Raw genomic sequence first — 21,844 nt, forward strand, 5'->3', positions numbered from 1 at the left:
CTAATTCCTTAATCTTTCCCATTCACAATGACTCATTTGAGAACTGGATTTCAGAAGGAAGCCACAGCAGTCCTTCAGAGTGAGCCGTGACAGTGAAGGCCCCTCCCCTACATGGGAGCTGAGGGACCAGCTGCCCACCTCCTGCCTGAGACACACACAGGTCACTTTGCCAGCACAAGGCTCTGAGGCCGAGGCCGGGTCCTTGTTACCAAAGCCACTGGCTGAGGAGGCAGTCCCTGAGAACCATCCCCTGGTGCCCCACTGGGGTCTATTCTGGGAGTCTGGGGGTAGCTGGATACCTAGGGTGGTGGTGTGTTCACAGGCTGCCACAGGAAGAGGTGACCGAAGGGCTTTGGAGCAGGGTCCAGAGGGCACAGGACCCCGGGTCAAGAGCAGAGAGATCAGGGATGTGGAGGGCATTTGGATGGGTCTGAGCCTGTCTGGGTGGGGTGGGGGGTCAGGACAGCGGGGGTTGCAAGCAATGACTGGGACTCAGTGTGGGTGACAGAGGCGTGGTCAGCTGGGCAGGGGCCAGGGGGGTCCTGAGGGTCCAGGATTATCCTGAGTGTGCAGAGGACGGCTGTGTTTGGGGGCCCTGACCAGCGCCTCCAGAGGGAACAAGGAGAGGGGTGAGGTGGGATCTAAGGGAAGGAGGGGCATTCCTAGGGGGTGGGGGGGGCAGACATAGTGTCACCCCAGCCCCCAGCAACCACTAATCCACTTTCTGTCTCTGTGGATCAGCCTGTTCTGGACATTTCATGTAAATGGGGTCACACAGTTTGTGGACTTTTGTGTCTGGTGTCTTTAACTGAATGTGATGTGTTCAAGGTCCATCCACGTGATAGTGTGTGTCAGAGCCTCGTTCCTTTTTTGTAACATTCCCGTGTGTGGAGGACTACACTGTGTTTGTCCATTCATCTGTTCATGGGCACTGGCTGTGTCCACCTTCTGGCTGCTGTGTGTGGTGCTGTTGTGGACATGTGTGCACTGATTTTGTGTGGCCACATTTCTCTTGGGTACATACCTTGGGGCGGAATTGCCAGCTCCTGGGGTCACTGTAGATTTAAGCTTTTGAGCAGCCACCAGACCATTTCCCCGCAGCTGCCCTATTTCACATCCCATCTGCCGTGTGTGAGGGTCCAGCTTCCGACTCTTGGTGTGTGGCTCTAATCCGTGCCTACCTTGCCACGTGGCCACGTGGCTCCCCCCCCCTTCCATGGGTCCAGGTATGGACACCCTGCTTCGTCAGCGAAGCCTGCTGGTGTCCCCAAGGCATGGCCAGGCTCTCTGCTCCCATGTCTGTGGAGGGAGAAGATGCACAGACCCCAGGTCACAATCCTCCATCCCACAGCCGCGTCTGGAGCACCCCCTGCAGGCGACTCTTTCTCTTAGAGATCCTGATCCCCCAGACCTCAGCTGAGGATGTGGTGCCTGAGCCTTCCTTGTCTGCCGCTTGGAATGGGTCCACCGGGGGCTTGGTGGATGGGGGCCTGGGCTCAGAGACCCAGGGAGGGAGGAGCCAGGCACTGGGGAGAACCCTTCCAGCCAGAGGGGCTGGGCGAGGTGAGTGTGGGTCAGGCCTGCTGCTGGTGGAGTCTCTCAGCACAGTGTACCCCGAGGATGGCCCAGTGTCGCTCAGGAGCTGCCCCAGACCCTGCGGCTGCAGGAGATGCACCCAGGCGTGGGAAGGGCCAGTTTGCTCTGGCAATGTGGCAGCGCAAGGCCCAGGCTGTGGCAGTGACTGAGGGGCATCTCTGCAATTGTCTCTGCAGGGAAAGGGCCGTGGTCAAATCCTGGGGGAGGGAGTCAGAGCCAGCACTGCCACGTCAGCTCTGGAAACATTTCTCCACCGCTACCTACCAGCAGGGGCTGTCCCAATCCCAGGTGCTGGGCAAGCCCCTTCAAGGGGGGTCCCAGCATCTCAGTCGAGGAACGCGTCACTGTTCTCAGTCGCCAGTGTGCAGGGGGTCCCGGCCTCTGCTGAGCACCTGGCCTGCCCTGTTCACTTTGTCTCCACATAGCCTATTTCCCTGATGAATAGACTAAGGCTCAGAGGAACATAGGTTATCCAGCTATTAGAAGGCGAAGCCGGCCTTTGGTCCTGGCCTTCCTGACCCCCAGGTCTTTATGAGGAATGTCCAAGACCCCAAATCACAAAGCGTCTGCATGTTCACGTGGGAGGCCCTGTCTCCCATTCGGTTCTGACGAGGTTGTCCCCAGGTCCCGCACCCACCAGAGACTGGAAGGGGCAGGAAAGGAGGAGACTGGGGGCTCCAAGGGGGCCAGGCCTTTGGGGGCAAGGGAGGGGAGGTGACGTCCTGAGGATAGAGAGGCAGGTGGGGAGCCTGCATCTGAGCCAGGGCCACACCTGCTGTTGTGACAGCTGCCCTCCCTGTTGCAGCCCTGGGGCAGGAGCCCCGGCCCCTGTGGGCCCCTTTTCCTCCAGCCACTGTCCTGGAGCACAAGGCAAGGGCAGTACCCCCCACCCCCACCCACAGTATTGCACAAGCTGCCTGCCTGCGTGTGGCTGGACGGCAATTACTGGAAGTCCCTGGGATTTCTTCACTCCAGGGCTTGGCGGGGAGTGGTGACTGCTGCCTTCCCTTCCTGCCTCCGTCAGTGATTAACATTCTGGGCTGCCTGCCCACAGAACACGCCCACCACCACCCTGGGCCAGCCTGGGGTCCCTGCTCTCGCTGGAGGGACCTCGGTGGGCTCCTGGCCATGTGCCAGAGGCTACGGGCAGCAGGAAGTTGTTCTCGGGCTCGGGATTGGCCTTGCCTCCAGACAGGGACATGCTCATGTGGGCATTGGTGTGTCCTTACCCCTGAGCAAGGTGTGGGACTACCTGGCTCTGCCTGGCCCCTGACTGCCCCTGGAGACGCTCTTGCCCAGCCTCGTGTGGCTACTGGGGGACAGGGCTGGTGGATACCCCCAGCTCAGGGTGCCAGGCCCAGGTTGGATTCTTCCCTCTACAGCCTCACATGGGCTGGTCACAGAGCCAGCTTGTGGCTCTGATGCTCAGGGCCAGGGTCCCTGGACACAGGGCTCATTTCTGTGGGTGGTGGGAACAGCCCCATGGGACCCACATGATGTAGTCAGGACCTGGGGACAAGGGTGGATGGGGGGAAGGTGTCGTGCTGGGGCAGCGGCTCCTGCAACCCCACAGCCAGAACCAAAATAGGCTTCCTGGCTGCGGCCCCAGGAGGGAGAGAAGGTGACAGTCACGGTCAGAGAACAACCTCAGGATGTGCACATCTCTCCACAGGTCATGACGCCACCACCACCACCACGGAGCAAGAAGCCCAGATAGACAGCCCCGGGTCGTGGAGCCCCTGCCTGCCACCTGATGCTTGCAGTGGGGCCCGCCATGGACGGGGAGTACCCTCAGCATGAACCCCCACCGGCAGGCAGCGTCCTGTACAGCCCACCGCCCCTGCAGGTGAGTCCCAGCCCAGCCCCAGTGGGGTCTGTTGAGCAGGACCGGGTGGGTGCTCTGACATGGATTCACACAGTGGCCTTTATGTGGGATGCTGCCCTCCAGACCATGGCCATGACCTTGACCTTGACCTTTGTTCAGCCAGCTCCCCCTGTGGCACCTGGAGAGGGTGAATAGAGGGTTAATCGAAGGCCCTGGTTTTTCCGGGAAGAATCCTCGAGGGAGTTCCCACCTCCCCCGAGCTTCCAGTTACTTAAACATTAACCGTTGAGTTTCTTTCAAAAAAGTTACTGTCCCTTAGGGAGAGACACTGTGCTGTCCCTCCTGTGGGGGCTTGAGTTTGCCTGTAGGAGCCAGGCAAGGAATGGATTGTTTTTTAAACATTTTTTTCTATGTAATTTAATAGATGTTATTTTTTAAGCAGTTTTTGGTTTATAAGAAAATCACTCAGAAAGCAGAGAGTTCCCATATAACTCTGTCCGCTGTTTTCCTCTTGTTGACATCTTGCATCAGCGTAGTGCCTTTTACGATTGATGAACTGGTACTGACACATTATCATTACCTAAAGTCCAAAGTTCTCATTAAGGTTCACACTTCGTGTTGAATATTCTGTGGACACCGTCAGAATGTCCTACAGAGTAGTTTCATGGCCCTAAAAATTCTCTGTGCTCCGCCTATTCATCCCTCCCTCCCCCCAACCCCTGGCAATCACTGAACTTTTTGCCTCTATAGTTTTGCGTTTTCCAGAATGCCATATACAGTCTTGAGCCACAGAACGATGTGTCGGCCCCATAAGATTATAATGGCTGTACCATACAGCCTAGGTATGTCATAGGCTGTACCATCTAGCTTTGTATGAGTGTACTCTGTGATGTCCGCATGACAAAGTCACCTAATGATGTGTTTCTCAGAATGTGTCCCGTCGTTAAGCAGCGTATGACTACAGTTGGAATCATACAGCGTTTGGCCTTTTCAGACTGGCTTCTTTCACTTAGCAATGTGCATTTAAGACACCGCCATGTCTTTTCATGGCCTGACAGCTGCTTTCCTCTCCGCGTTGGACAGCACCCCATTGCGTGGAGGACCACAGTTTCTTTGTCCATTCACCTACTGAAAGGCGTCTTGGTTGCTTCCAAGTTTTCCCTCCTGTGCTCAGAGTATCACAAGGGACACAGCAGCCATCAGTAACGGCTGATCTCCTCCTATCGCAGATGGTGAAGAGAAGGGTCCAGAATCCTCCTGCGAGTCAGGCCTTCCTTTCCCGGGTGAAATTGGGGCTCTTGACACTTCAGGAAAGACAACAAACCGCGTTACCGGTGGGGAGACTTGAGCTGCCTGAGGCCAGGACGGGAGCAGGGGAGTGCCGGCGTCAGTGGCTGCTTGGGCTGACAGTGCAGACTGTGGGACCCACTCCTTACCACAGCTGCTGTTGCCGCCACTGGCCTGGGGCAGGTTTTGCCTGTTGATCCAGAGCGAGTATATGACACAGAAGGGGACCCTGGACACAGTCATGGTGGGGGAGATTGTGGGAGGTGGGGAGATGGAGCAGGAACAAGCTTGGGTTTCAGAGAGCTGGGAAATAGGCCACCTGAGTCACACAGAATCATTGGAAGCGCCTTAGACCCATCATCCCAGGGCTGGGAAGGACGTGTGCTGGTCCAGAGTTCACCCTTGGCCCACAGGTGCCCACATCCCAGGCTGATGTGATAGAACACGGAGTATGAAGTCACGGAAGCGAGCCTCACAAACTGTGGGGCATGGGAGCAAACACTAGTTAGGACTGAAGGTGTCACCTGCAGCTCAGAAACCTTGGCTGACGTCCAGCAGCTCAGGCCAGGGCTCAGCCTCCTCTCACGCTACCATGTGCAGCCTCCACCCTGTCCTCCCCTCCTGTTGAAGTTGTGTCCAGTGTCCCCCGCCACCCTCCTCGTCCCCCTCGCCTCCCTCCGAGCTTCTACCCACCAGCTGTCTCTGCCAACACCTCCCTGTTCCTCCTCTGATCTTCAAGAGTGGTTCCTTCGTCTCCACCCCCCATAATTTGCTTAATTGTTTCCCTGTCATTGGGCCTTTGGGGAGAGTCCAATTTTCTTCTGCTATAAATAGTGCTTCTGTGTCTTCATCCCCCCTTGTGGATTAAGTCCCCTGCAGCGTGTTTCTGAAATAGAATTCCTGGGTCAGAATGAGCTCAGGTTTGCAGAGGATGGAGCTGTTCCCACAGGAACGTGCCCCCACCTCGTCCCCTTTACAATGACCAGGAAGCCTACCAGTGGCCAGGGCCCTGCCTGCACAGCTGAGGACTTGTACTGAGGGGCTCACAAACTAGAGTCTGGGGGAACATTCGGTCCGCAGTAGGGACCTGCTGCAAGAGAGGTGCTGGGTGAATCCTGACTTTGGCTCCGAGGCCCCATCTTGGCAGTCAGAGCATGTGGAGAAGTCCCCCCCTCTGGTGCTCCCTGAGGTTGGGCTGCCTCACGGTGTCAGTGATGGTTGCCTCACAGGCCACACCTGGAACTGGGCTGCTTGACAGGAGAGGGCAGCCCCTCTGTCTCCAAGTAGAAAATCCTCAGGCAGGCTCTGATTGGCTGGCTGGGGTTAGGTGCCCATCTCTGGACCAGTCATGTACTAGGACCTGCCCTCTAAAGATGGAGCCACCCCCTCTGGCTGCCAGTGGAAAATCCTGAGGAAGCCTCTGATTGGCCTGCCATGCTGTGCCACCCCTGTGGGGCAGGTTTAGGGTGTCCCTGATTGGCAGCCCCCTGCAGAGCCACAATCTGGGGGAGGATGGGGTCCTGGGTAGATCAAAAGCCATGACTGTCCCCCACTGTCACACCACCCAGCCTGAGGCCTCCAGCCTGCACTGCCTGGGGGTCCCTTGCTGGGCACAGGTAGAATGTGTTGGATGACCAAGATTCCCTTGGTCCTACCATCCTGGTCCCACTCTGGAGCCACAGTTCACTGACCCAAGGCGCCGCCTGTGCACCCTGAGGCAGTTCACTGTAGTTCATTTAGGGAGGCTGCATGGCGTCTGGAGTCAGAGTTCTGCTCTGGAATGTTCCAGATGTGCCACATGGTCTTGGGAAGTTCATGTTCCTCTCTAGGGCTGGATTTCTCTCCCCGACAAGTGCTCAGGGTGGGGGTGTGTGTGGAACATGAGACCAGGGCTCTGGGGAGACGTGGGGTTGCCAGGAGACCCTACCCAGGCTATGGTGGCCCTAATTCCTTCCAGAGGCTTCCCCAGAGCATTTCTCGTGAGTGTGTTGGAGCACAGGAGGCCTGGAAGCCCCTGGCCTTTGTGCTGGGGAGAGGCCCTGTGGCTCCCCCAGCCTCCCCAGCACTTTATTTTGATAAACTTCTTTTGTAACTTATGCCAGAACTGGAAGGGCAGGGCGGCGACCCCTCAGGCTTCTCCTTCCTCTCGGCTGGCAAGCCCCTCCAGAGGTCAGTGATGAGTGGCCAGGCTGATTCCTCCCCATGCGGTTCCGGCCATCTGGGCTGGGTCCGGGCCAGCTCTCAGTTAATGAGTCTAGGGGAGGGCGGAAGTGGCTGAGCCTTGGGGAGTTGCATTGTGGCTTCACAGAAGAGCAGGACTTGCATGGGCCTGGGGGCCTGGGGGAGGTTGTCCAGGGGCCTCAAGGGGCAGTGAGCGGCCCCCTCCACTCCAGAAGCCGGCGTGACTCCCGAAGCTGACCGAGATGAGCAGCACAGTGCCCCTAGCCGGCAGCTGCTCCTCAGTGATGGCGGTGGCAGGGGGTGGGGAGAGCCTTCCCTGATGGCAAGTCTGGAGGAGAAGCGGGGGTCCCAGGTGGCCCCACTGTGGGTGGGCTGGCTCCGGGACAGGGAGGGGTCCTTATTCCACAGGGGGTATGAGGTTTCCATGGCCCACACCCTGAAGTCCAAGGCCTTGACCCTAGACCCAGGCTCACACCTCCACTCCACCTGTCCCTCAGTCCTCAGGTTTTTGGGGCCCATTGTGTGCCAGCACTGTTCCAGTTCGGGGGGACCAGGGAGCTTTTCCCCAGAAAATTAGTGGGTGGGGGATATCTGGTGCAGGCGAGGTTGTTCTCGGTGGGAGGTGGTCAGCTGGGAAGCCCCAGGGCAGGGGCCAGACTCTCAGCAGAGCCCTCGCCCCCTCTAACACTGGCCCTGCACGAGAGGGGCTTGGCGGGGCTGGGGGTCCCAGGTCCCCTCCCGCGAGCCTGACACCTGCTCTCTGTGTTTCAGAACGCCATGCTGCATTACCCCTGGTGGAACACCTTCTCTCCGGTGCCCTACCCAGCCTTCTCCAGCGAGAGCCAGTAAGTGTCTTGGACGGGTCCTGCCTCCAGCAGAGTGAGCTCCATCTCAGCCTGCCTCCCCCTGGGGGCTTCACCTAGCTCTGAAGTCACAGTTACAGACAGAGCTCGCCTCTGTGAGGGCTCGAGAGGCCTGCCAGGGGCTATGGGCTCAGTGGGAGGTCCTGGCTTGGTTCCATGCCCCCAACCCCATGGGACGGGCCCTGGTCCTGGTCCCACCCCCACCCTCATGGCTCGGCTTTGGGTACACAGAGGCTGCTGAGACTGTTGTGGACCCTGCCTTGTGACCAGCTGGGATCTGTCTTAGCCAGAAGCCAGCAAAGGAATGGGCAGAGTAGTGGGGGTGAGGGAGCTGGAGAGGGCTCCCCTGCAGAGGTGACAGTGGGTGGGAGAGGGTTAGAAACTTCCTGGGGCAAAAGAAGCCAAGAGGGCTTCTCACAGAGGACAATGACTGAGCTGGGTTTTGAAGGGTCAGTAGGAGTTTGCCAGGGGGAGCAGGCCTGGCAGGGACCAGGGACATTCCAGGCCGAAGAAGTAGCCTGTGGGAAGGGCTGTGTTGTGGGAGCCTCAAGAGGAGCCTAGAAGATTCTGGAGTGGCTGTTCAGGGGCCAGCGGCAGGGGTAGGTTAGGAAGCTTGGGGATTTATTCACAAGCCATAATAAGGGTGGATGCCTCCCCATCCCCTCCTGCTCCCAGGCTCGCACAGGCCACCCTGGGCACAACCCTCTGCAGATGGCAGGATTCTACTCCTAGGGTCTGGAGAGAGGTGGCCACCGATGGGATGGCCATGTTGGCCCTGTCCCTGCCACATACCTCTCCTCAGTATGTCCTCGGTTGTCCTCTGGGTGACAGAGGGCCGGGCACAGGTAGACTGTGACATAGTCCCTTCCTGGGTTTCTGAGGGTGGTGCTGTCGTCTACCCCATCCTGGCCATGATGGGTGTGGAGGCTGAGGGGCTTGTGTGTGGGCAGGGACTGCCCAAGTGGGGTGGTAGTCAGCTCCCAGGGTGTGTGCCCTGGACCGTTGGCACTATGGGGCCCTTCTCTGAGCTGAGTTTCGGAGACACCAGAGTTCTTCCTGTGAGCAGGTGAACCCCCACCCCTGTCCTGTTGAGGGATTAGGGAGGACAGGGTGCAGCTCTGATGCCCTCTGCAGCACGGTGGCCGTTTCCAAGGAGCAAGCGGGCTCTGTGTCCAGTGGGGTGGGGATGGCAGCCTGGGACTTGGCCATTGGACACTGGAGGCCCTCTCTGTTTATGGGGACAGGCCTGAGACCATGCAGCGGCTGCCCCTCCTGATCCTAACAGGGCTGGCTGGGCTCCACCATACTGGTTAGAGCCAGAACACGGGGAGGGAAGGAGAGCCCCATCAGAGGGTCTGGCATCCCCTGCCACACCCGACGGTCACTTTACTTCTTCTCTCCTCCCAGCCCGTTCCTGAGCTCTGCCTCCTTCCTCGGCGGCCAGCCCTGCCCAGACACCAGCTACGCCCCTGTGGCCACTGCCTCCAGCTTCCCGCCAAAGAGCTACGACTTTCCTCAGGTAGGAGACCCGCAAGCTTGCTGAGCTGTCATGGGAGCCTGGGTGGTGTCCGAGTGCCCCTCCTGCCTGCCCCCATGGCCATGCGCCACCCAGGGGGCCCGATAACCTCGGCTGAGCCCTGGCCCCAGGGGTCCGTCAAGGGTGCTGTTTGGAGCTGGAAATCATGGATCGTCCTTTGGGAGCAGCTGATGACCAGGCCACCTTGGCCTGCAGGCCTCGGGAAATGAGCCTGCCGCACAGCCTGCGGGGCTCCTGGGAAAATCTGTCCAGAGGCGGCTTCTGCATATTGGTAGAGCAGAGGTCACATAAGGAAAGTTGGGGGTGGGCGTGGAGAGTCAGCCCACGGCAGCCTTCTCAGAGCACCCAACCCTCTTCCCCAAATGGCCGCATCTCCCACCTGGCAGCTACAACACCATGACTGTTTACTTCCTGATAATGCCGCGGCCCTCTGAAAAAAATGGCCCACACCTTGAAGGAGGAGTGAGCATTTGATCTTTCTCTCATAGGGGATGCTGGGAGCCGCCCAGCGTCCCCACTATGGAACCAGGTGGGCCCCACCTTGCCCTGGTGGCCTCACGTGGGATTTGCTCGGTACCTAAATTTCCCCATGGAGGCCCTGGAGAGCCCAGCGCAGCACGGATTGGATCCACTGGAAGGGATAAAGTGCCTTTGGATATTGTAACTGTGAATGGCCTGGGGCTGGCAGACAGTGGGGGGCCAGCAGGCGTTTCCCTCAGAAACTTAAATGCTCAGCGCAGGCTCCAGGGCTGACTTGGCACAGAGTTTGGGAACCAAAGCTACTGTTGGCGGCCAGAGCTGACCAGCTTGAGTCGGATGACACTCAGGGCCAGCCAGGGATGAAGTAGCTCAGAATCCAGTGACAAGTGTCCTAAGAAGAGAGGAGACACAGGGAGACACTGTGTGGTGACAGAGGCAGAGATTGGAGTGATGCAGCCACAGGCCAAGGGACGCCTGAGGCCCCAGCAGCTGGGAGAGGCAGGAAGGATCCTCCTGTGGGGCTTCTGGAGGGAGCACGGCCCTGCCACAGCTGGCTCTCAGCCCCTGGCCTCCAGAACCAGGAGAGGATAAACTCGGCTGTTGGTGGTGCTCTGTCTCGACCACCCCAGGAAATGAACGCACTGAGTGTCCGAGCCGGACGAGAGCTTCCCCGCAGGGACTCAAGCAGAGGGCGCTCGCCTGGTCTCCTTCCTTTTCCAGGGCTTGTCCCAGTCTCCTCCTTTTTGGGGCCTGAGTCCCCCTTCCAGAAGCCACAGGGTGAGGACGGACATCCTGGACAAGAGACAGGGCTGCCCCGTGGACACTGCCTTGCGGCACTGCTGTCCTCCGTGGCCTCAGATGCCCAGGACTCTGGCATCCATTGCCCTGGGCCCAGGAGGCATCTGTGTGCTTTGAATGAGGGGGCCAGCAGGAGTCCACACCAGGCTCCAGGCTCCTCCAGCCCACATTCAATCCCGTTCCACCCGCTCGCCTCCCTGGAGCCGGCCAGACCCGACTCCCACATCACATCAGACCAAGGACTAGCGTTTTACTGTCCCAGGAAACTGCTTTCTCCTGGGTAGACCTGTCACAGCCTAGAGAAGATGCTGCACTTGCCTCCTAGAGGTGTCTGTGCAGGGGGCTGGCCCCTCCCTGCCCGCGGCTGGGTTCTTCCCAGCAGAAGCATATGCTGTGGCTTTGACCAGAAGTGAAGAACCCAAGGCCTATGGTGGCTACTTGGCCCAGGACTCTGAGGACGTGCCCATGACACTGTGGCTGTGCGAGTGGGGACATGGCGGCAGTGGCAGTGGCGGTGCACATGTGTGCCCTGGCCATGGCCTGGCCGGTGTCTCTGGATACCACCCGAGTGTTCCAGTTCAGGCCGAGGCGTGCTGAGCTGGCGCATGTCCCTGCTGGACACGTGAGGAAACCGAGGCATGGGAGCTGCTACGCCCAAGGCCAGTGTCTGCACTGCGACCTTCACAGGGACAGAGGGAAGCCTGGGGCAGGCTTCCCCACAACCCCCACCCTCGCCTTAGGTAGGGTTGACATTTGTCACGGCTCATTCCTCACAGCCACTGCCACCCACCAGCCATGCCCCTTGGCTTCCCTCACTCGCTGCCCATCTCTCTGCCTCGGTCCCTCTGTACCTCTGTTCCTCTGTTTCTCAGTTTCTCTTTGTCTCTATCTCTCTTTCTGTCTCTCTGTCTTTGTCTCTCCATCTCTGTCTTCCTCCATCTGTCTCTCTGTTTGTCTCTGTCTGTCTCTCTCTGTCTCTATCTCCCTCTCTCTGTCTCTGTCTCCCTGTCCCTTTCTGTTTCTGTCTCTCTCTATCTCTGTCTCTTTCTTTGTCTTTGTCTCTGTCTCTCTGTTTCTTTCTCTCTTTGTCTGTTTCTCTGTCTCTCTTTGTCTCTGTCTGTCACTCTCTGTCTCTGTCTCTCTGTTTCTGTCTCTGTCTCTCTAATTTATTCAACCAACATCCGCCTCCCTCCAGGCCCTGCCAAGAATTTACGGGGCTTCTAAGCCAAGAGCCCCTCTGGGGCTGCCACGCTCTTAATCTGCTCCGTGTCTAAACCTCACTTGTCCCTACATGTTTGGCGATGCACAGGCCAGTCATTATGCCTCATTAGAGGTGGCCACATCCATCCAACAGATACTTATTGAGCGCCTGCCAAACACGTGACCAAGAGCACCGCCCCCAAGGCTGCCCTCCCTGGGCTCACCTCCTCACCCCACACTTCAGCCGCCCCAGGTCAGGGTCTGCCTTTTAAAGCAGCAGAACCTTCTTCAGACGGAACCCTAGCCCAGTGCCGAGTGTGGGATAGGACAGGTGCAAGTGGGGTCAAGCCAGGGCAAGAGGTCCTCAGCCCTTCTCTCAGCCACCTCCCTCTGTCCTGTAAGCCCCAGACCTATGGGCCCAGCCTCATCGTTCTGCAGAGCCAGGAAAGAGCCCAGACCAAGCCTGGCACTTGAAGCCCGTCACAGCAGTGCCACGTCTGGCCAGACCCACCACAGAAGCCCCGCAGACAGCGTGGTGTCCACACAGTAACATCCCTGTCCCAGTCCCGGGACCTGTGGATACGTCATCTTCCATGGCAGGAAAGACTGCATGTGGGATGGAGTTAAGGATCTTGAGATGGAACATCATCCTGGGTTACCTGGGGTCCCAGTGTCCTCACAGTGTTCTCATAAGAGGCGGCAGGAGGGTCAGAGGCAGAGAGAGGCTGGAAGACGCTGCGCAGCTGGCTTTGCAGATGGAGGAAGGGGCCACGCGCTGAGGGCTACAGGCGCCTCTAGAAGCTGGGAAAGGAGGACATGGGTCCTCCCCTGGTGAGAACCGTGTCAGACTCTGACCTCTAGAGTGTGAGAGGTCAAACGTGTGGCATTAAGCCATGACGTTTGGTAGTTCTTGCAGCAGCAAGAAAAAACTGATGCGCTGCTGAAAGCCTTCATGTGGCCCATGGTGTATTGTACTGTCTCTAGAAATGTTGCCTACTGTCATATCAGTCAGAAGGAACTGGAATGGGAAATCCAGAGCTGGTTGTGGGTGAGTAGTGAGTGTGAACCTGCAGGCCTGAACGTGCCTGCTGGTAACTAAACTTGAGCCCTGAGTTTCCTGGCAGCCAAAGCAAAAAGAGAAAGGAGGTGAGCTGTGTGGCACTTGCTGCCTCTTTGTTGTGGCCAACTCTTCCCATTTCTCTTTGGAGCGGTTCCCTGGGGCCAGCATGCCTCTCTCGTGACCTCCAGGACTGCACATGGACAGAGGTGCCCAGGCCTGTGGCTGGTCATGGCTTCAGCCCCCTCTCTCGTCACCTGACTGAATCATGGAGCTGTTGGCCTCACATCCTGGGTCCCTCCCCTTGATTCTGCACATGAGCCCACTGAGGCCCAGGGACCAGGGAGGGCAGGATGGTCACCCTTCCATTCGGGTGTCCTCATTTCACAGATAGCATGGGGGACTCTGTGCTCTTAGGAATGCAGGCGGTCAAATTAGCAGCTTTACTGGGTGTGGCCTCAGGCAGCTCCCGCCCCTGTGGCCCTCCAGCCATCATCCTCCCCTGCTCATGTTCAGACCAGGTGCCCACTGCCCAGAGTCTGGAGACACAGGTTCAGCACAAAGGGATTATCCGCACAAAAGGGCTCTCTGAAGAATGAGGCTGACACTCATCGAGCTGTCCCGTGTGCTTGAGAGTTTTCATGAGGTCACGTATCTTAAAACATTTTAGAGAGCTTCCTGGTGAGCTCAGTTTCTTAGAGCGTGGTGTTACAACACCAGGTTGCAGGGTTTAGACCCCCATACCAACCAACTGCCAAAAAAATAATGATAATAATAAAATATTTTAGATTTACAGAAAAGTTGCTTTGTACAGGACAATTGCAAAAACTGAGTTCCCAGGCCTCCCCCACCAGCCTCCCCAAGCGTTACCAAGTTGTGGAAGCACGGCCATGGTGCGGGTGTTACCCTGTGTATTAGTCCGTTTTTGTTGCTTATACCAAAGTACACTGAACTGGGTGATTTATAAGAAAATGAAATTTATTGCTTACAGTTTCTGAGGCTGGAAAGTCCAAAGTTCATCTGGTGGTGGTGACAGTGACCCAGGGGTCTCACATTGCAAGATGGTGGAAGCAGAGCAGAGACAGCAAAAGGCAGACTCTCCTCTCCTTTTAAAGCCCTCAGAACCACGCCCCTTGACCACCATTTTTAATCCATTCGCTACTGCAGGTCCTACAATCCAATCACCTCTTCAAGGCTCCAGCTTTCAATGACCATAATAGGATTTCCCACCCTCTTAACAGTCACAGTGGGGGCTAAGTTTCTAATACATAAAACTTGAGGGACACAATTCAAGCTTCAGTAAATCTGGGGGGACATAATTCAATCCACTACACCCTGGTATTGTGCTGGCAACTGGGGTAGGCCCAGGTGGACGCCACCTGCCCCCCACAGCGCCCTCTGCAGAGAGTGGCTCAGCCATCCTGCAGCGTGGCCCTCGGTCTTTGTGGCATTGTCTCAGGACTGGACTGAGGAACACCATAGCTGCCGCGTGCATCTTCCGCGGGGCCATATCAGGAGACCCGTGATGTCCACATGTCTCACTCGATGCTTCCGCAGCGTCGAGTGGCCGTTCTCCCTCTTAGCGCAGGAGAGGTGCGCTGAGCTGTGCAGATGCCCTCACCCTCCAGGTTGGAGACAGGCATGGACTGTGGCATCCCTCGGGGGTCTTGCCACTGCCGAATCAGTCCGCTTTCCTCATGCCTTCCCCAGCGATCACTTGGGATTCTTCTGCAGGGAGAGCCATCCCTTCTCCCCACTCACTCGGTCACTCAGCATCGTCTGTGTCAGTGGAGCCACAGTGCTGACTTTGCCGTGTGGATGGCAGTCAGGCGCAGTCTGCGTTTACTGTGTTGCGGTCCCTGCCTTGGCTGTGGGGCCTCCTTCTGGGCATCTCCCGTGTGCCCTGATGCCTCTGTTTGGAGCCTGCCTTCCTCTCCCACCTGTCAGTTTGGTCCCAGCTCTCTGTTCTCCCAGTCCCGGCCCTCGAATCGCCCACTTCCTCAAGAAAGGGCCTCTTCTCGTTCCTGTCTCCAGGTTGGCTTGAAGACCCTTGGGCTCAAGGTCCCTGTGGGTGACCTGGAACAACTCCACAGGCCCAGGAGGGGTCAGTCCCCCCGCGGCAGCTTGTGGGCGTGTGGCTCAGCTCTCGCTCTTCATTGTTCACCAGAACAGTCACCATCTCAGCACGCACAGCTCTGTGGTTCTTAATAGATTCGTGTGTAGTTCCAGAACATTCTCATCACATCAGAAAGAAGCCCCAATAAAGTTAAGAACAAAAGAAAGAAAAACAAAAAGCCCGGTCCCGTCAGCAGTGACGCCCATCCCCCCCCAGTCCCTGGCACCCACCGTTCCACCTTCTGTCTCTGTGGACCAGCCTGTTCTGGACATTTCATGTAAATGGAGTCACACGCTGTATGGCCTTTTGTGTCTGGCGTCTGTCACTGAGCATGATGTGTTCAAGGCCCATCCACATGGCAGCGTGTGTCAGAGCCTCATTCCTTTTCGTGGCTGAGGAATGTTCCAGTGTGTGGATGGACCATGCTGTGTGTGTCCATTCATCCTTGGATGGACACGTGGGTCGCTTCCACCTTTGGCTGTTGAGAATCGTGTACAAGTGTCCATGTGGATTCATTTTTTGCTTATCATGGGCACAGACCCAGGAGTGGAGTGGGGGTGTGGGACCCTGTTGTGCACGGTGCCGTTAGTGACATTCGTGTGCAGGATTTTGTGGGAGCGTGTGTTCCAGACGTGGCTGACTGCAAGGGGCACGGTGGGGATATGGTGAAGTCAGGGTCGGGGCGAGGATCTCTCTCAAGTCAGATGCAGATGGCATAGCCCCTGCCCTCTTCCACCCAGTGTGCTCCGCCTGTCCCTGCCCTGTGGTCAAGGGGCTCCGTCCAAGGGCAGCCCTGGGTGCCTCCTCTGGGTTGTCCCCATTCTGTGTCCCCACCCCTGGGCATAGGACATCTCTGAGGGTCCAGGCTACAGGACCTGTCCGACGCCTCACCGCCTGTTCCCAGGACTGGGTGCTGCCTTGATCCCTGCTCTAAAGTCACCCAGGTCCCTTGTGTCTCAGCCCAGCTCTTGGGGGAGTGTCCCCCTCCTTCCCATGCACTGCACCCTTGCCCCGCCCATCCCACGACAGCTGCCCGTGAGCCGTCAGCAGGGCCGGGCATCCAGCAGGTCCACTCCAGGGCCGCAGGGCCATCGGGGAGGGCGTCTGTCCGGTAAGAGCGCTCTCTGCCCGCCAGCCCAGGGGCTTCTGAGAAGCCCAGATGAGCTCACAGCTCAGAAAAGTGCTTTGCAAACTATCTGGCTGCTCCCGCATAGTGAGGGGCGGGCGGCATTGACTGTCTGCAAATGCATTTCAGCGGGATCAGAGGTCTCAGCCCACCCCGCACCACTGTACTCCCCAGTTACTGGCACTGCACAAAAAAAGAGAGAGAGAGAATTTCTTCTTACAGGAAGCCCTTTGGTTAACACCGACCAAGGCTGAGAAAAACCACTTCTACCCCTTGGAGGGAGCAGGGGCCCCTCGGGAAGTCAGGGCACCTGGGCAGCAAGGGGATGGGGTCAGTGAGGACTGGGGAGGGGCTGCCCCAACAGGGAATTCTTAGCGGGATTCTGCAGAAAGCTGTGGGTTAGAAAGTGCCAGGCAAAGGGGTGGCCCTCACTGGGCACAAGGCCATGACCCTGAGCAGGCAGAGCAGGTTTCTGGGGAGCCGTATGGGCTTCCCAGGGCTGCCTTACTGAGTGCCACCATGCTGCTTCTCTCCATGATTCCTGCCAACTGTCCCGGCTCCCCCCTGAGCCCCTTCTCCCCAACATCCAGAGCCACCCTAGTGCCAGCCAGGCCCTGTTCCAGGTGCTAAGGGCCAGCGGGTCCCAAAACAAAACAGCAGGATAGACCTTGTCCATGTGCCTCATGGTGGGAGGGCCTGGGGCGGCTCTGATGGCTGAGGGTGGGTGAGGTGACCGGGTGTCACATGGTTGACACTTCCCCAGGCAGGGGGACTCCTCCAGCTGTCTGCCCCAGGCAGAGGCCCCCAGCACACCCGAGCATTCCTGTCTCCCCAGGACCCCCCTCACTCTGGTTCTGGGCAAGTCATCTGACGACAGGGTGGCTGGGGGGGGGACTAAGGGTCAGAGTTCAGGCACTTTGCTGGCAACTCAGCTGAAAGTCTGTGCCGGTTAAATCTAATTTTAGGCTGGTCAGTTAGCTCACTCAGTTAGAGTGAGTTGACAACACCAAGGTCCGGGGTTCGATCCTGTGCCGGCTGCCGCCAAACAAAGTCTGTGCTTGCATGTGGCATGTTTTCTTTCCATTGCAGCCGAGCACTGGTTTTCTCAAAATTGACACAGAATTTACATCCCATAAAATCCACTCTTCTAAAGTATATTCATAGATTTCTGCAACCATATCCCTATCTAGTTCCAGAACATTCTCTGCAAAACAACCCCATTCCCATCAGCTGTCACCCCCCATCCCTTCCCCCCGGCAACCACAAATCCACTTTCTGTCTCTATGGATGGGCCTGTTCTGGACATTTCATGTAAATGGAGTCACACACTGTGTGGCCTTTTGTGTCTTTCTGTCGCTGAGCGTGATGTGTTCAGGGTCCATCACGTGGTAGCGAGTGTCAGTTCTGTTCACGGCTGAGTGATGTTCCACCGTGTGGAAGGGGCCACACTGTGTGTCCATTCATCCGTAGATAGGCACTGGGCTGTGTGCACATTTTGGCTGTCAGGCACCATGCTGCTGTGCATGTGCATGCACAGGTTTCTGTGTGGACGTGTGTTTTCAGTTCTCTTGGGTGTGTACCTAGGAGTGGAACTGCTGGGTTGAATGTGAATCCTACGTTTAGCCTTTTGAGGAACCACTGGCTGTTCCCCTGGCTCCAGCAGTTCTGCGTTCCTGGCCACCTGTGCGAGGCTCGCCATCCCCACGTACTCACCAGCACTTGTTGACTTTCTGCATCTGGCTGTCCCAGTGGGTGTGAAGTGGCATCTCTTTCGTGGTTTCGATTTGCATATCTCTGAGTTGAGTGTCTGTCCATCTCCCACCCCCTGTGGCTGTGGCCCAGGGGGTGCTTAGCAGGCGACTTGCCCCTGTTAGGGCTCCTATTGCCCCCTCTGGCTTCCATCTGGTGGCCAAGTGGTGGGGACAGCAGCCTGGGCCGTGCCTGCCACTGCCTGTGGCTCATTGTGGGGCCCTGGCAGGGATGGCAAAGGGCGTTAGAGTCCAGGACAGCGAGAGCCCGAAGGGGGCTGGGTGTGCAAGCAGCATGGGACCCTCCCATCCCACCTGCCCAACCTCAGGCTCCCCAGGCATCTGTGGTGTAGTTTCCTTTCCCCATCTGTCCTTAACGCTGCCAGGCCCCCCTCGGCCTCCCCTTGGCAGGACAGTGCCCACTCGCGCTCTCAGAGAGGAGCTGCCACAGCCCCCCAGGTGCAGTCTTGGCACAGCCACAGGGAAATGCAGTCTGCTACTTTAGTGGTAGATGGGGGAAGGTTCCCTCTTGTCTACAGGCTGGGCCATTCTCCCATCCCCTCTGGCCCTGGGCTCTCCCTGGCACCCCCAGCTCAGGGGGGCGTTGTGGGTATGACCACCTGTGGCCTTGAGGGCAGCGTCCCAGCAGATTTTCTGCTGATCACTCCAGCAAGCGTGTCCTTTCACATCGGTTTTCTACCAAAGCAAAAAACTCTTTCCCAGGACTCTGCCATGGTTCCTATGCTATGTACTGAGGGCCTGGGGGCCTGCCCTGCCTGTGCCCACCCTGTCTGTGCCGGGCCAAGGGGTGTGGGGAAACAACGCAGACTTCGGGGACAGCCAGAGCCCCCTCTGAAGGAGGGGAAGGAGCTGGGTGGCCTGTGGGGGCACCTTGGCTGGGCAGAGGGTTCCCCTGGAAGGAGGTGCCCCAAGTGGGGGCACAGCACAAAGGCCCAGAGATGAGCTCAGGAGGGCTGGAGGGGACGCTACTAGGGAGCATTTGGTGAAGGGCTGGGGAGCTTCAGGCCTGGCCTAAGGGGCCGGGGGGGGGGGTATGGAGATCCGGCCCTCAGTTTCCCTGCCTGTGCTCAGGCCATGCCTCTCCTAGTCACTGCCCTGGGGACACCGAGAGCAGCAGCTGGTCCCTGGCAGGGCCCGGGGAGGGCGGGGGAACAGAACTCAGCGCCTTAGTAGTCTGGGGAAATGGAGGCATATGCCCACTATGGAGGGCAGAGGTCCTGGCCCTGCCAGGGTGGTGCTCGGAGCGGCCGGGTGCATTGTTGACAGCCATCTGCGGCCAGATTCCGCCCCGTGCGGTAATTCTCCTCGCTCTGCCGGTAATCGCCCTGACTTACCAGGCAGGCATCATTTCCTGAAAGTCAGCCCAGCCCGAGAGGAAGTCAGCGTGCGCGGCCGGTGACTAAACTGACATGCAAATGCCGCCTGGCTCTGCCCCGACGGACCCCATGCCAGGGCTGCCGCCGCGGTCATGAGCAACCCGCTCCCAGGCAGCTCTTCCAGGGGCACCCGTGCGGCAGCCCCCGCAAGCTGCCACCATGTCCCAGCTGCGGTTCTGGCTGCAGTTTGCAGCTCTCAACAAGGTAACACCCCACTCCTGGGGGGCCAGGGGGCCGGGCTGGCCGGGGCTGGGAAGGCAAGACCCCCACCCCCACCCCCACAAGAGTGGCAGGACAGGGAGGACAGGTCGGGCCACCTGTGGGACCAGGCAGGAGCTCCCGCTGTGCTCTCTCACTTCCTCACTCTCTCTTGGACCCCAGCCTACTCTGTCCGTTTTTGGCAGCGAGAGTGAATCTGCCGGAATTTTCTGAGGCAGAGATTTGAGGACTTGGGGTGGTGGGCAGGACGGGAGTGGAGTGTGAGAGGGGGCTCAGACCCAGTCATGCCGGGGAGGGGGCCTCAAAGTGAAAGTAGATATGGGGGTGGGAGGGGCTGGGCTCCTCTCTGCCGCCTGCTGCCCATGACTTTCACCTGGAGAAGCTCCGGGAGCCAACCCTGGGGGTCTGGTGAGGTTCCTTGTGGGCCAGGGTGGGGCACGGTTTGAGGTGGGCTCTGACTGGACAGATAGGGCCGGGACCCCTGTTCCCAAGCCCTGGAAAGAACATGGCAGGGGGGCACAGCTCCAAACGTCCCTACTGCAGCCCAGGGTACTCAGAGCCAGGTTCTGCCAGCTCCCTGCCCCTGTCCAGGGCTCCCTGAATTGCTGTAGAGATAAGAACCATGCCGGGTAGCCCTGGGCCCCCACTGTCCCCCAGAACTGAGTGTGGCTGGCTCTGCCCGGTCCCTCCTTTATTGGGGGCTGGAGAGGTGGGTGCCTTGGGGGTCCTTGCTTCAGCCTACAGAGGAGGCCCAGGGTTCCTGGGGAGGAGGTGCCTGGGGGGGGGGCACAGTGCAGGCAAAGGCTCAGGAGCTCGGGAGAGCTGGAATGGTGCTCTTGGAGGTCGGCTGGTGGCCGCTGGAGTCCAGTCCTGACACTGGCTGGGGCTTGGGGCCCTCTGGGGAGTGCTCTGCTCTCACCCCCAAGTCATCCACCCACATGGAGCAGGGCCAGATGGGCTGGAGCCTGGGGGCCTGGAGCCCACTGCCCTCTGCCTTGAGAATCGAGGGCTCTGCCTAGGTCACATGGCAGTCAGAGGATCCGTGGCCTCAAGCACCTGCTGGGTCTCCAGGGGGTGGGTCAGGCAGGTGAGGGGTGCGTCATGTGGGGCTTCATATGAACACCCGCTTGTTTATGATAGACTACTTTTCAGAACAGTCTTAGATTCACAGAAAAGTTTCAAAGATGGTGCAGAGAGAGCTCCCCCATACCCCATACCTGGCAACCACGCCGTTCACACCTTATAGCAAGTCGTGCCTTTGGCACAGCTGATGAACAAGGGTTACTATGTTGTTATTAACTAAAGCCCATATTTTGTTCAGACCTTCTCAGTCTCCCCTAGTATCCTTTACTGGCCCAGTCCAGGATCCCGAGGAGCCCTGGGCTGGGTTGTGAGGGGGCTGGGTGGGGGCTGTGTAGGATGCCCTGCAGCTGGGCTGCCTAGCATCTTCCTCACCACGGAAAGGCAGGCATTGCTCCTCACCTCCGTCACCGTGACATGTCCCTGCCAACACTGGCCTTGGTCACCTGGCCAGACATGCTGGCCGGGGGTCTCCACCCTTCCCACACTGTGCTCTTGGTGGGGGGGGGGTCACCTGCGGGGCCCATGCTGGGGCTGGGTGCTCTGCCCTGGACTGTGGCTGCCACCTGCCCTTGTGGTGCTGGCAGTGCCTTGTGAGCACCCCCTGCCTGGCTCCCTGCCCTCGTTGTGCCAGCCGGACCCCAGCTCTGGGAGCAGAGCCTCCGGTGGTGGCTCTCAGGCCCAGCCCATGGTCTAGGACCTGGGGGACAAGAGCTGTTGTCTCTCCAACCCCGACCCCGCTCATGCCGGCTCTTCGTGGTGAGGTGAGGTCTCTGCTCTGTGTCTTCCCACCACATTTGTTCCTTGGCACAGCCCTCCCTGGCACCATCCCCCGATGTGGGCTGAGGCCATGGTGCAAGCCAGGGAGGCCTTGTCCACAGCCCCGGTCCCGCCTTTGACCTCAGCTGCCTGTCCTTCAAGGCCCAGGGCAGGGGCTTGGGAAGCTGGCTCACGCACAGCCCTCCTGCTGGCAGCTGCCTGCCCTCTTGCTAGGGTCCAGGTCTCCTCGAGGAACTTTCCTGCCAGTGGCTGGAGCGGCCGCAAGTCTCAGTTCTCCCCCACTCCGTGAGCGTTCTGACTGGCTTTAGGGACAGGGTGGGCCAAGGCATGTGGCTGCACAATGGTGCTGTCCTATTGTTCAGCACAGGGGCCCCCCAGGGTGGGCAGGAGGCATCCAGTCAAGCCCCCGAGCCTCATGCCAGCTGAACCAGCCCCTCTGTGACCTCCAAGGAGGGCCTGGCACACTTAGGATAACCTCATCCCTTGGAGAAATGAGAATGGGCCCAGCCTGCCTCGTCCTGGGGCTTGTGCGGGGGTGGGGGCAATGGCGGTGG

The 21,844-nt window shown here is 58.7% G+C and overlaps 1 protein-coding gene across 3 annotated transcripts in view; it reads left to right on the top strand.

Moving 5' to 3' along the window:
- Positions 1–21,844, top strand: part of SBNO2 (strawberry notch homolog 2) — a 56,944-nt gene that overhangs the window by 17,399 nt on the left and 17,701 nt on the right. For all 3 annotated transcript variants that reach the window (XM_063110488.1, XM_063110487.1, XM_063110489.1), the window contains exons 2-4: positions 3,269–3,442; positions 7,661–7,734; positions 9,160–9,271. In XM_063110488.1, the coding sequence (XP_062966558.1) occupies positions 3,350–3,442; positions 7,661–7,734; positions 9,160–9,271 (279 nt within the window). In that variant the 5' untranslated portion in view covers positions 3,269–3,349. The remainder of the gene's footprint in view (positions 1–3,268; positions 3,443–7,660; positions 7,735–9,159; positions 9,272–21,844) is intronic.

Source organism: Cynocephalus volans, chromosome 10 (assembly GCF_027409185.1).
Source record: "Cynocephalus volans isolate mCynVol1 chromosome 10, mCynVol1.pri, whole genome shotgun sequence".
Classification (NCBI taxonomy): domain Eukaryota; kingdom Metazoa; phylum Chordata; class Mammalia; order Dermoptera; family Cynocephalidae; genus Cynocephalus; species Cynocephalus volans.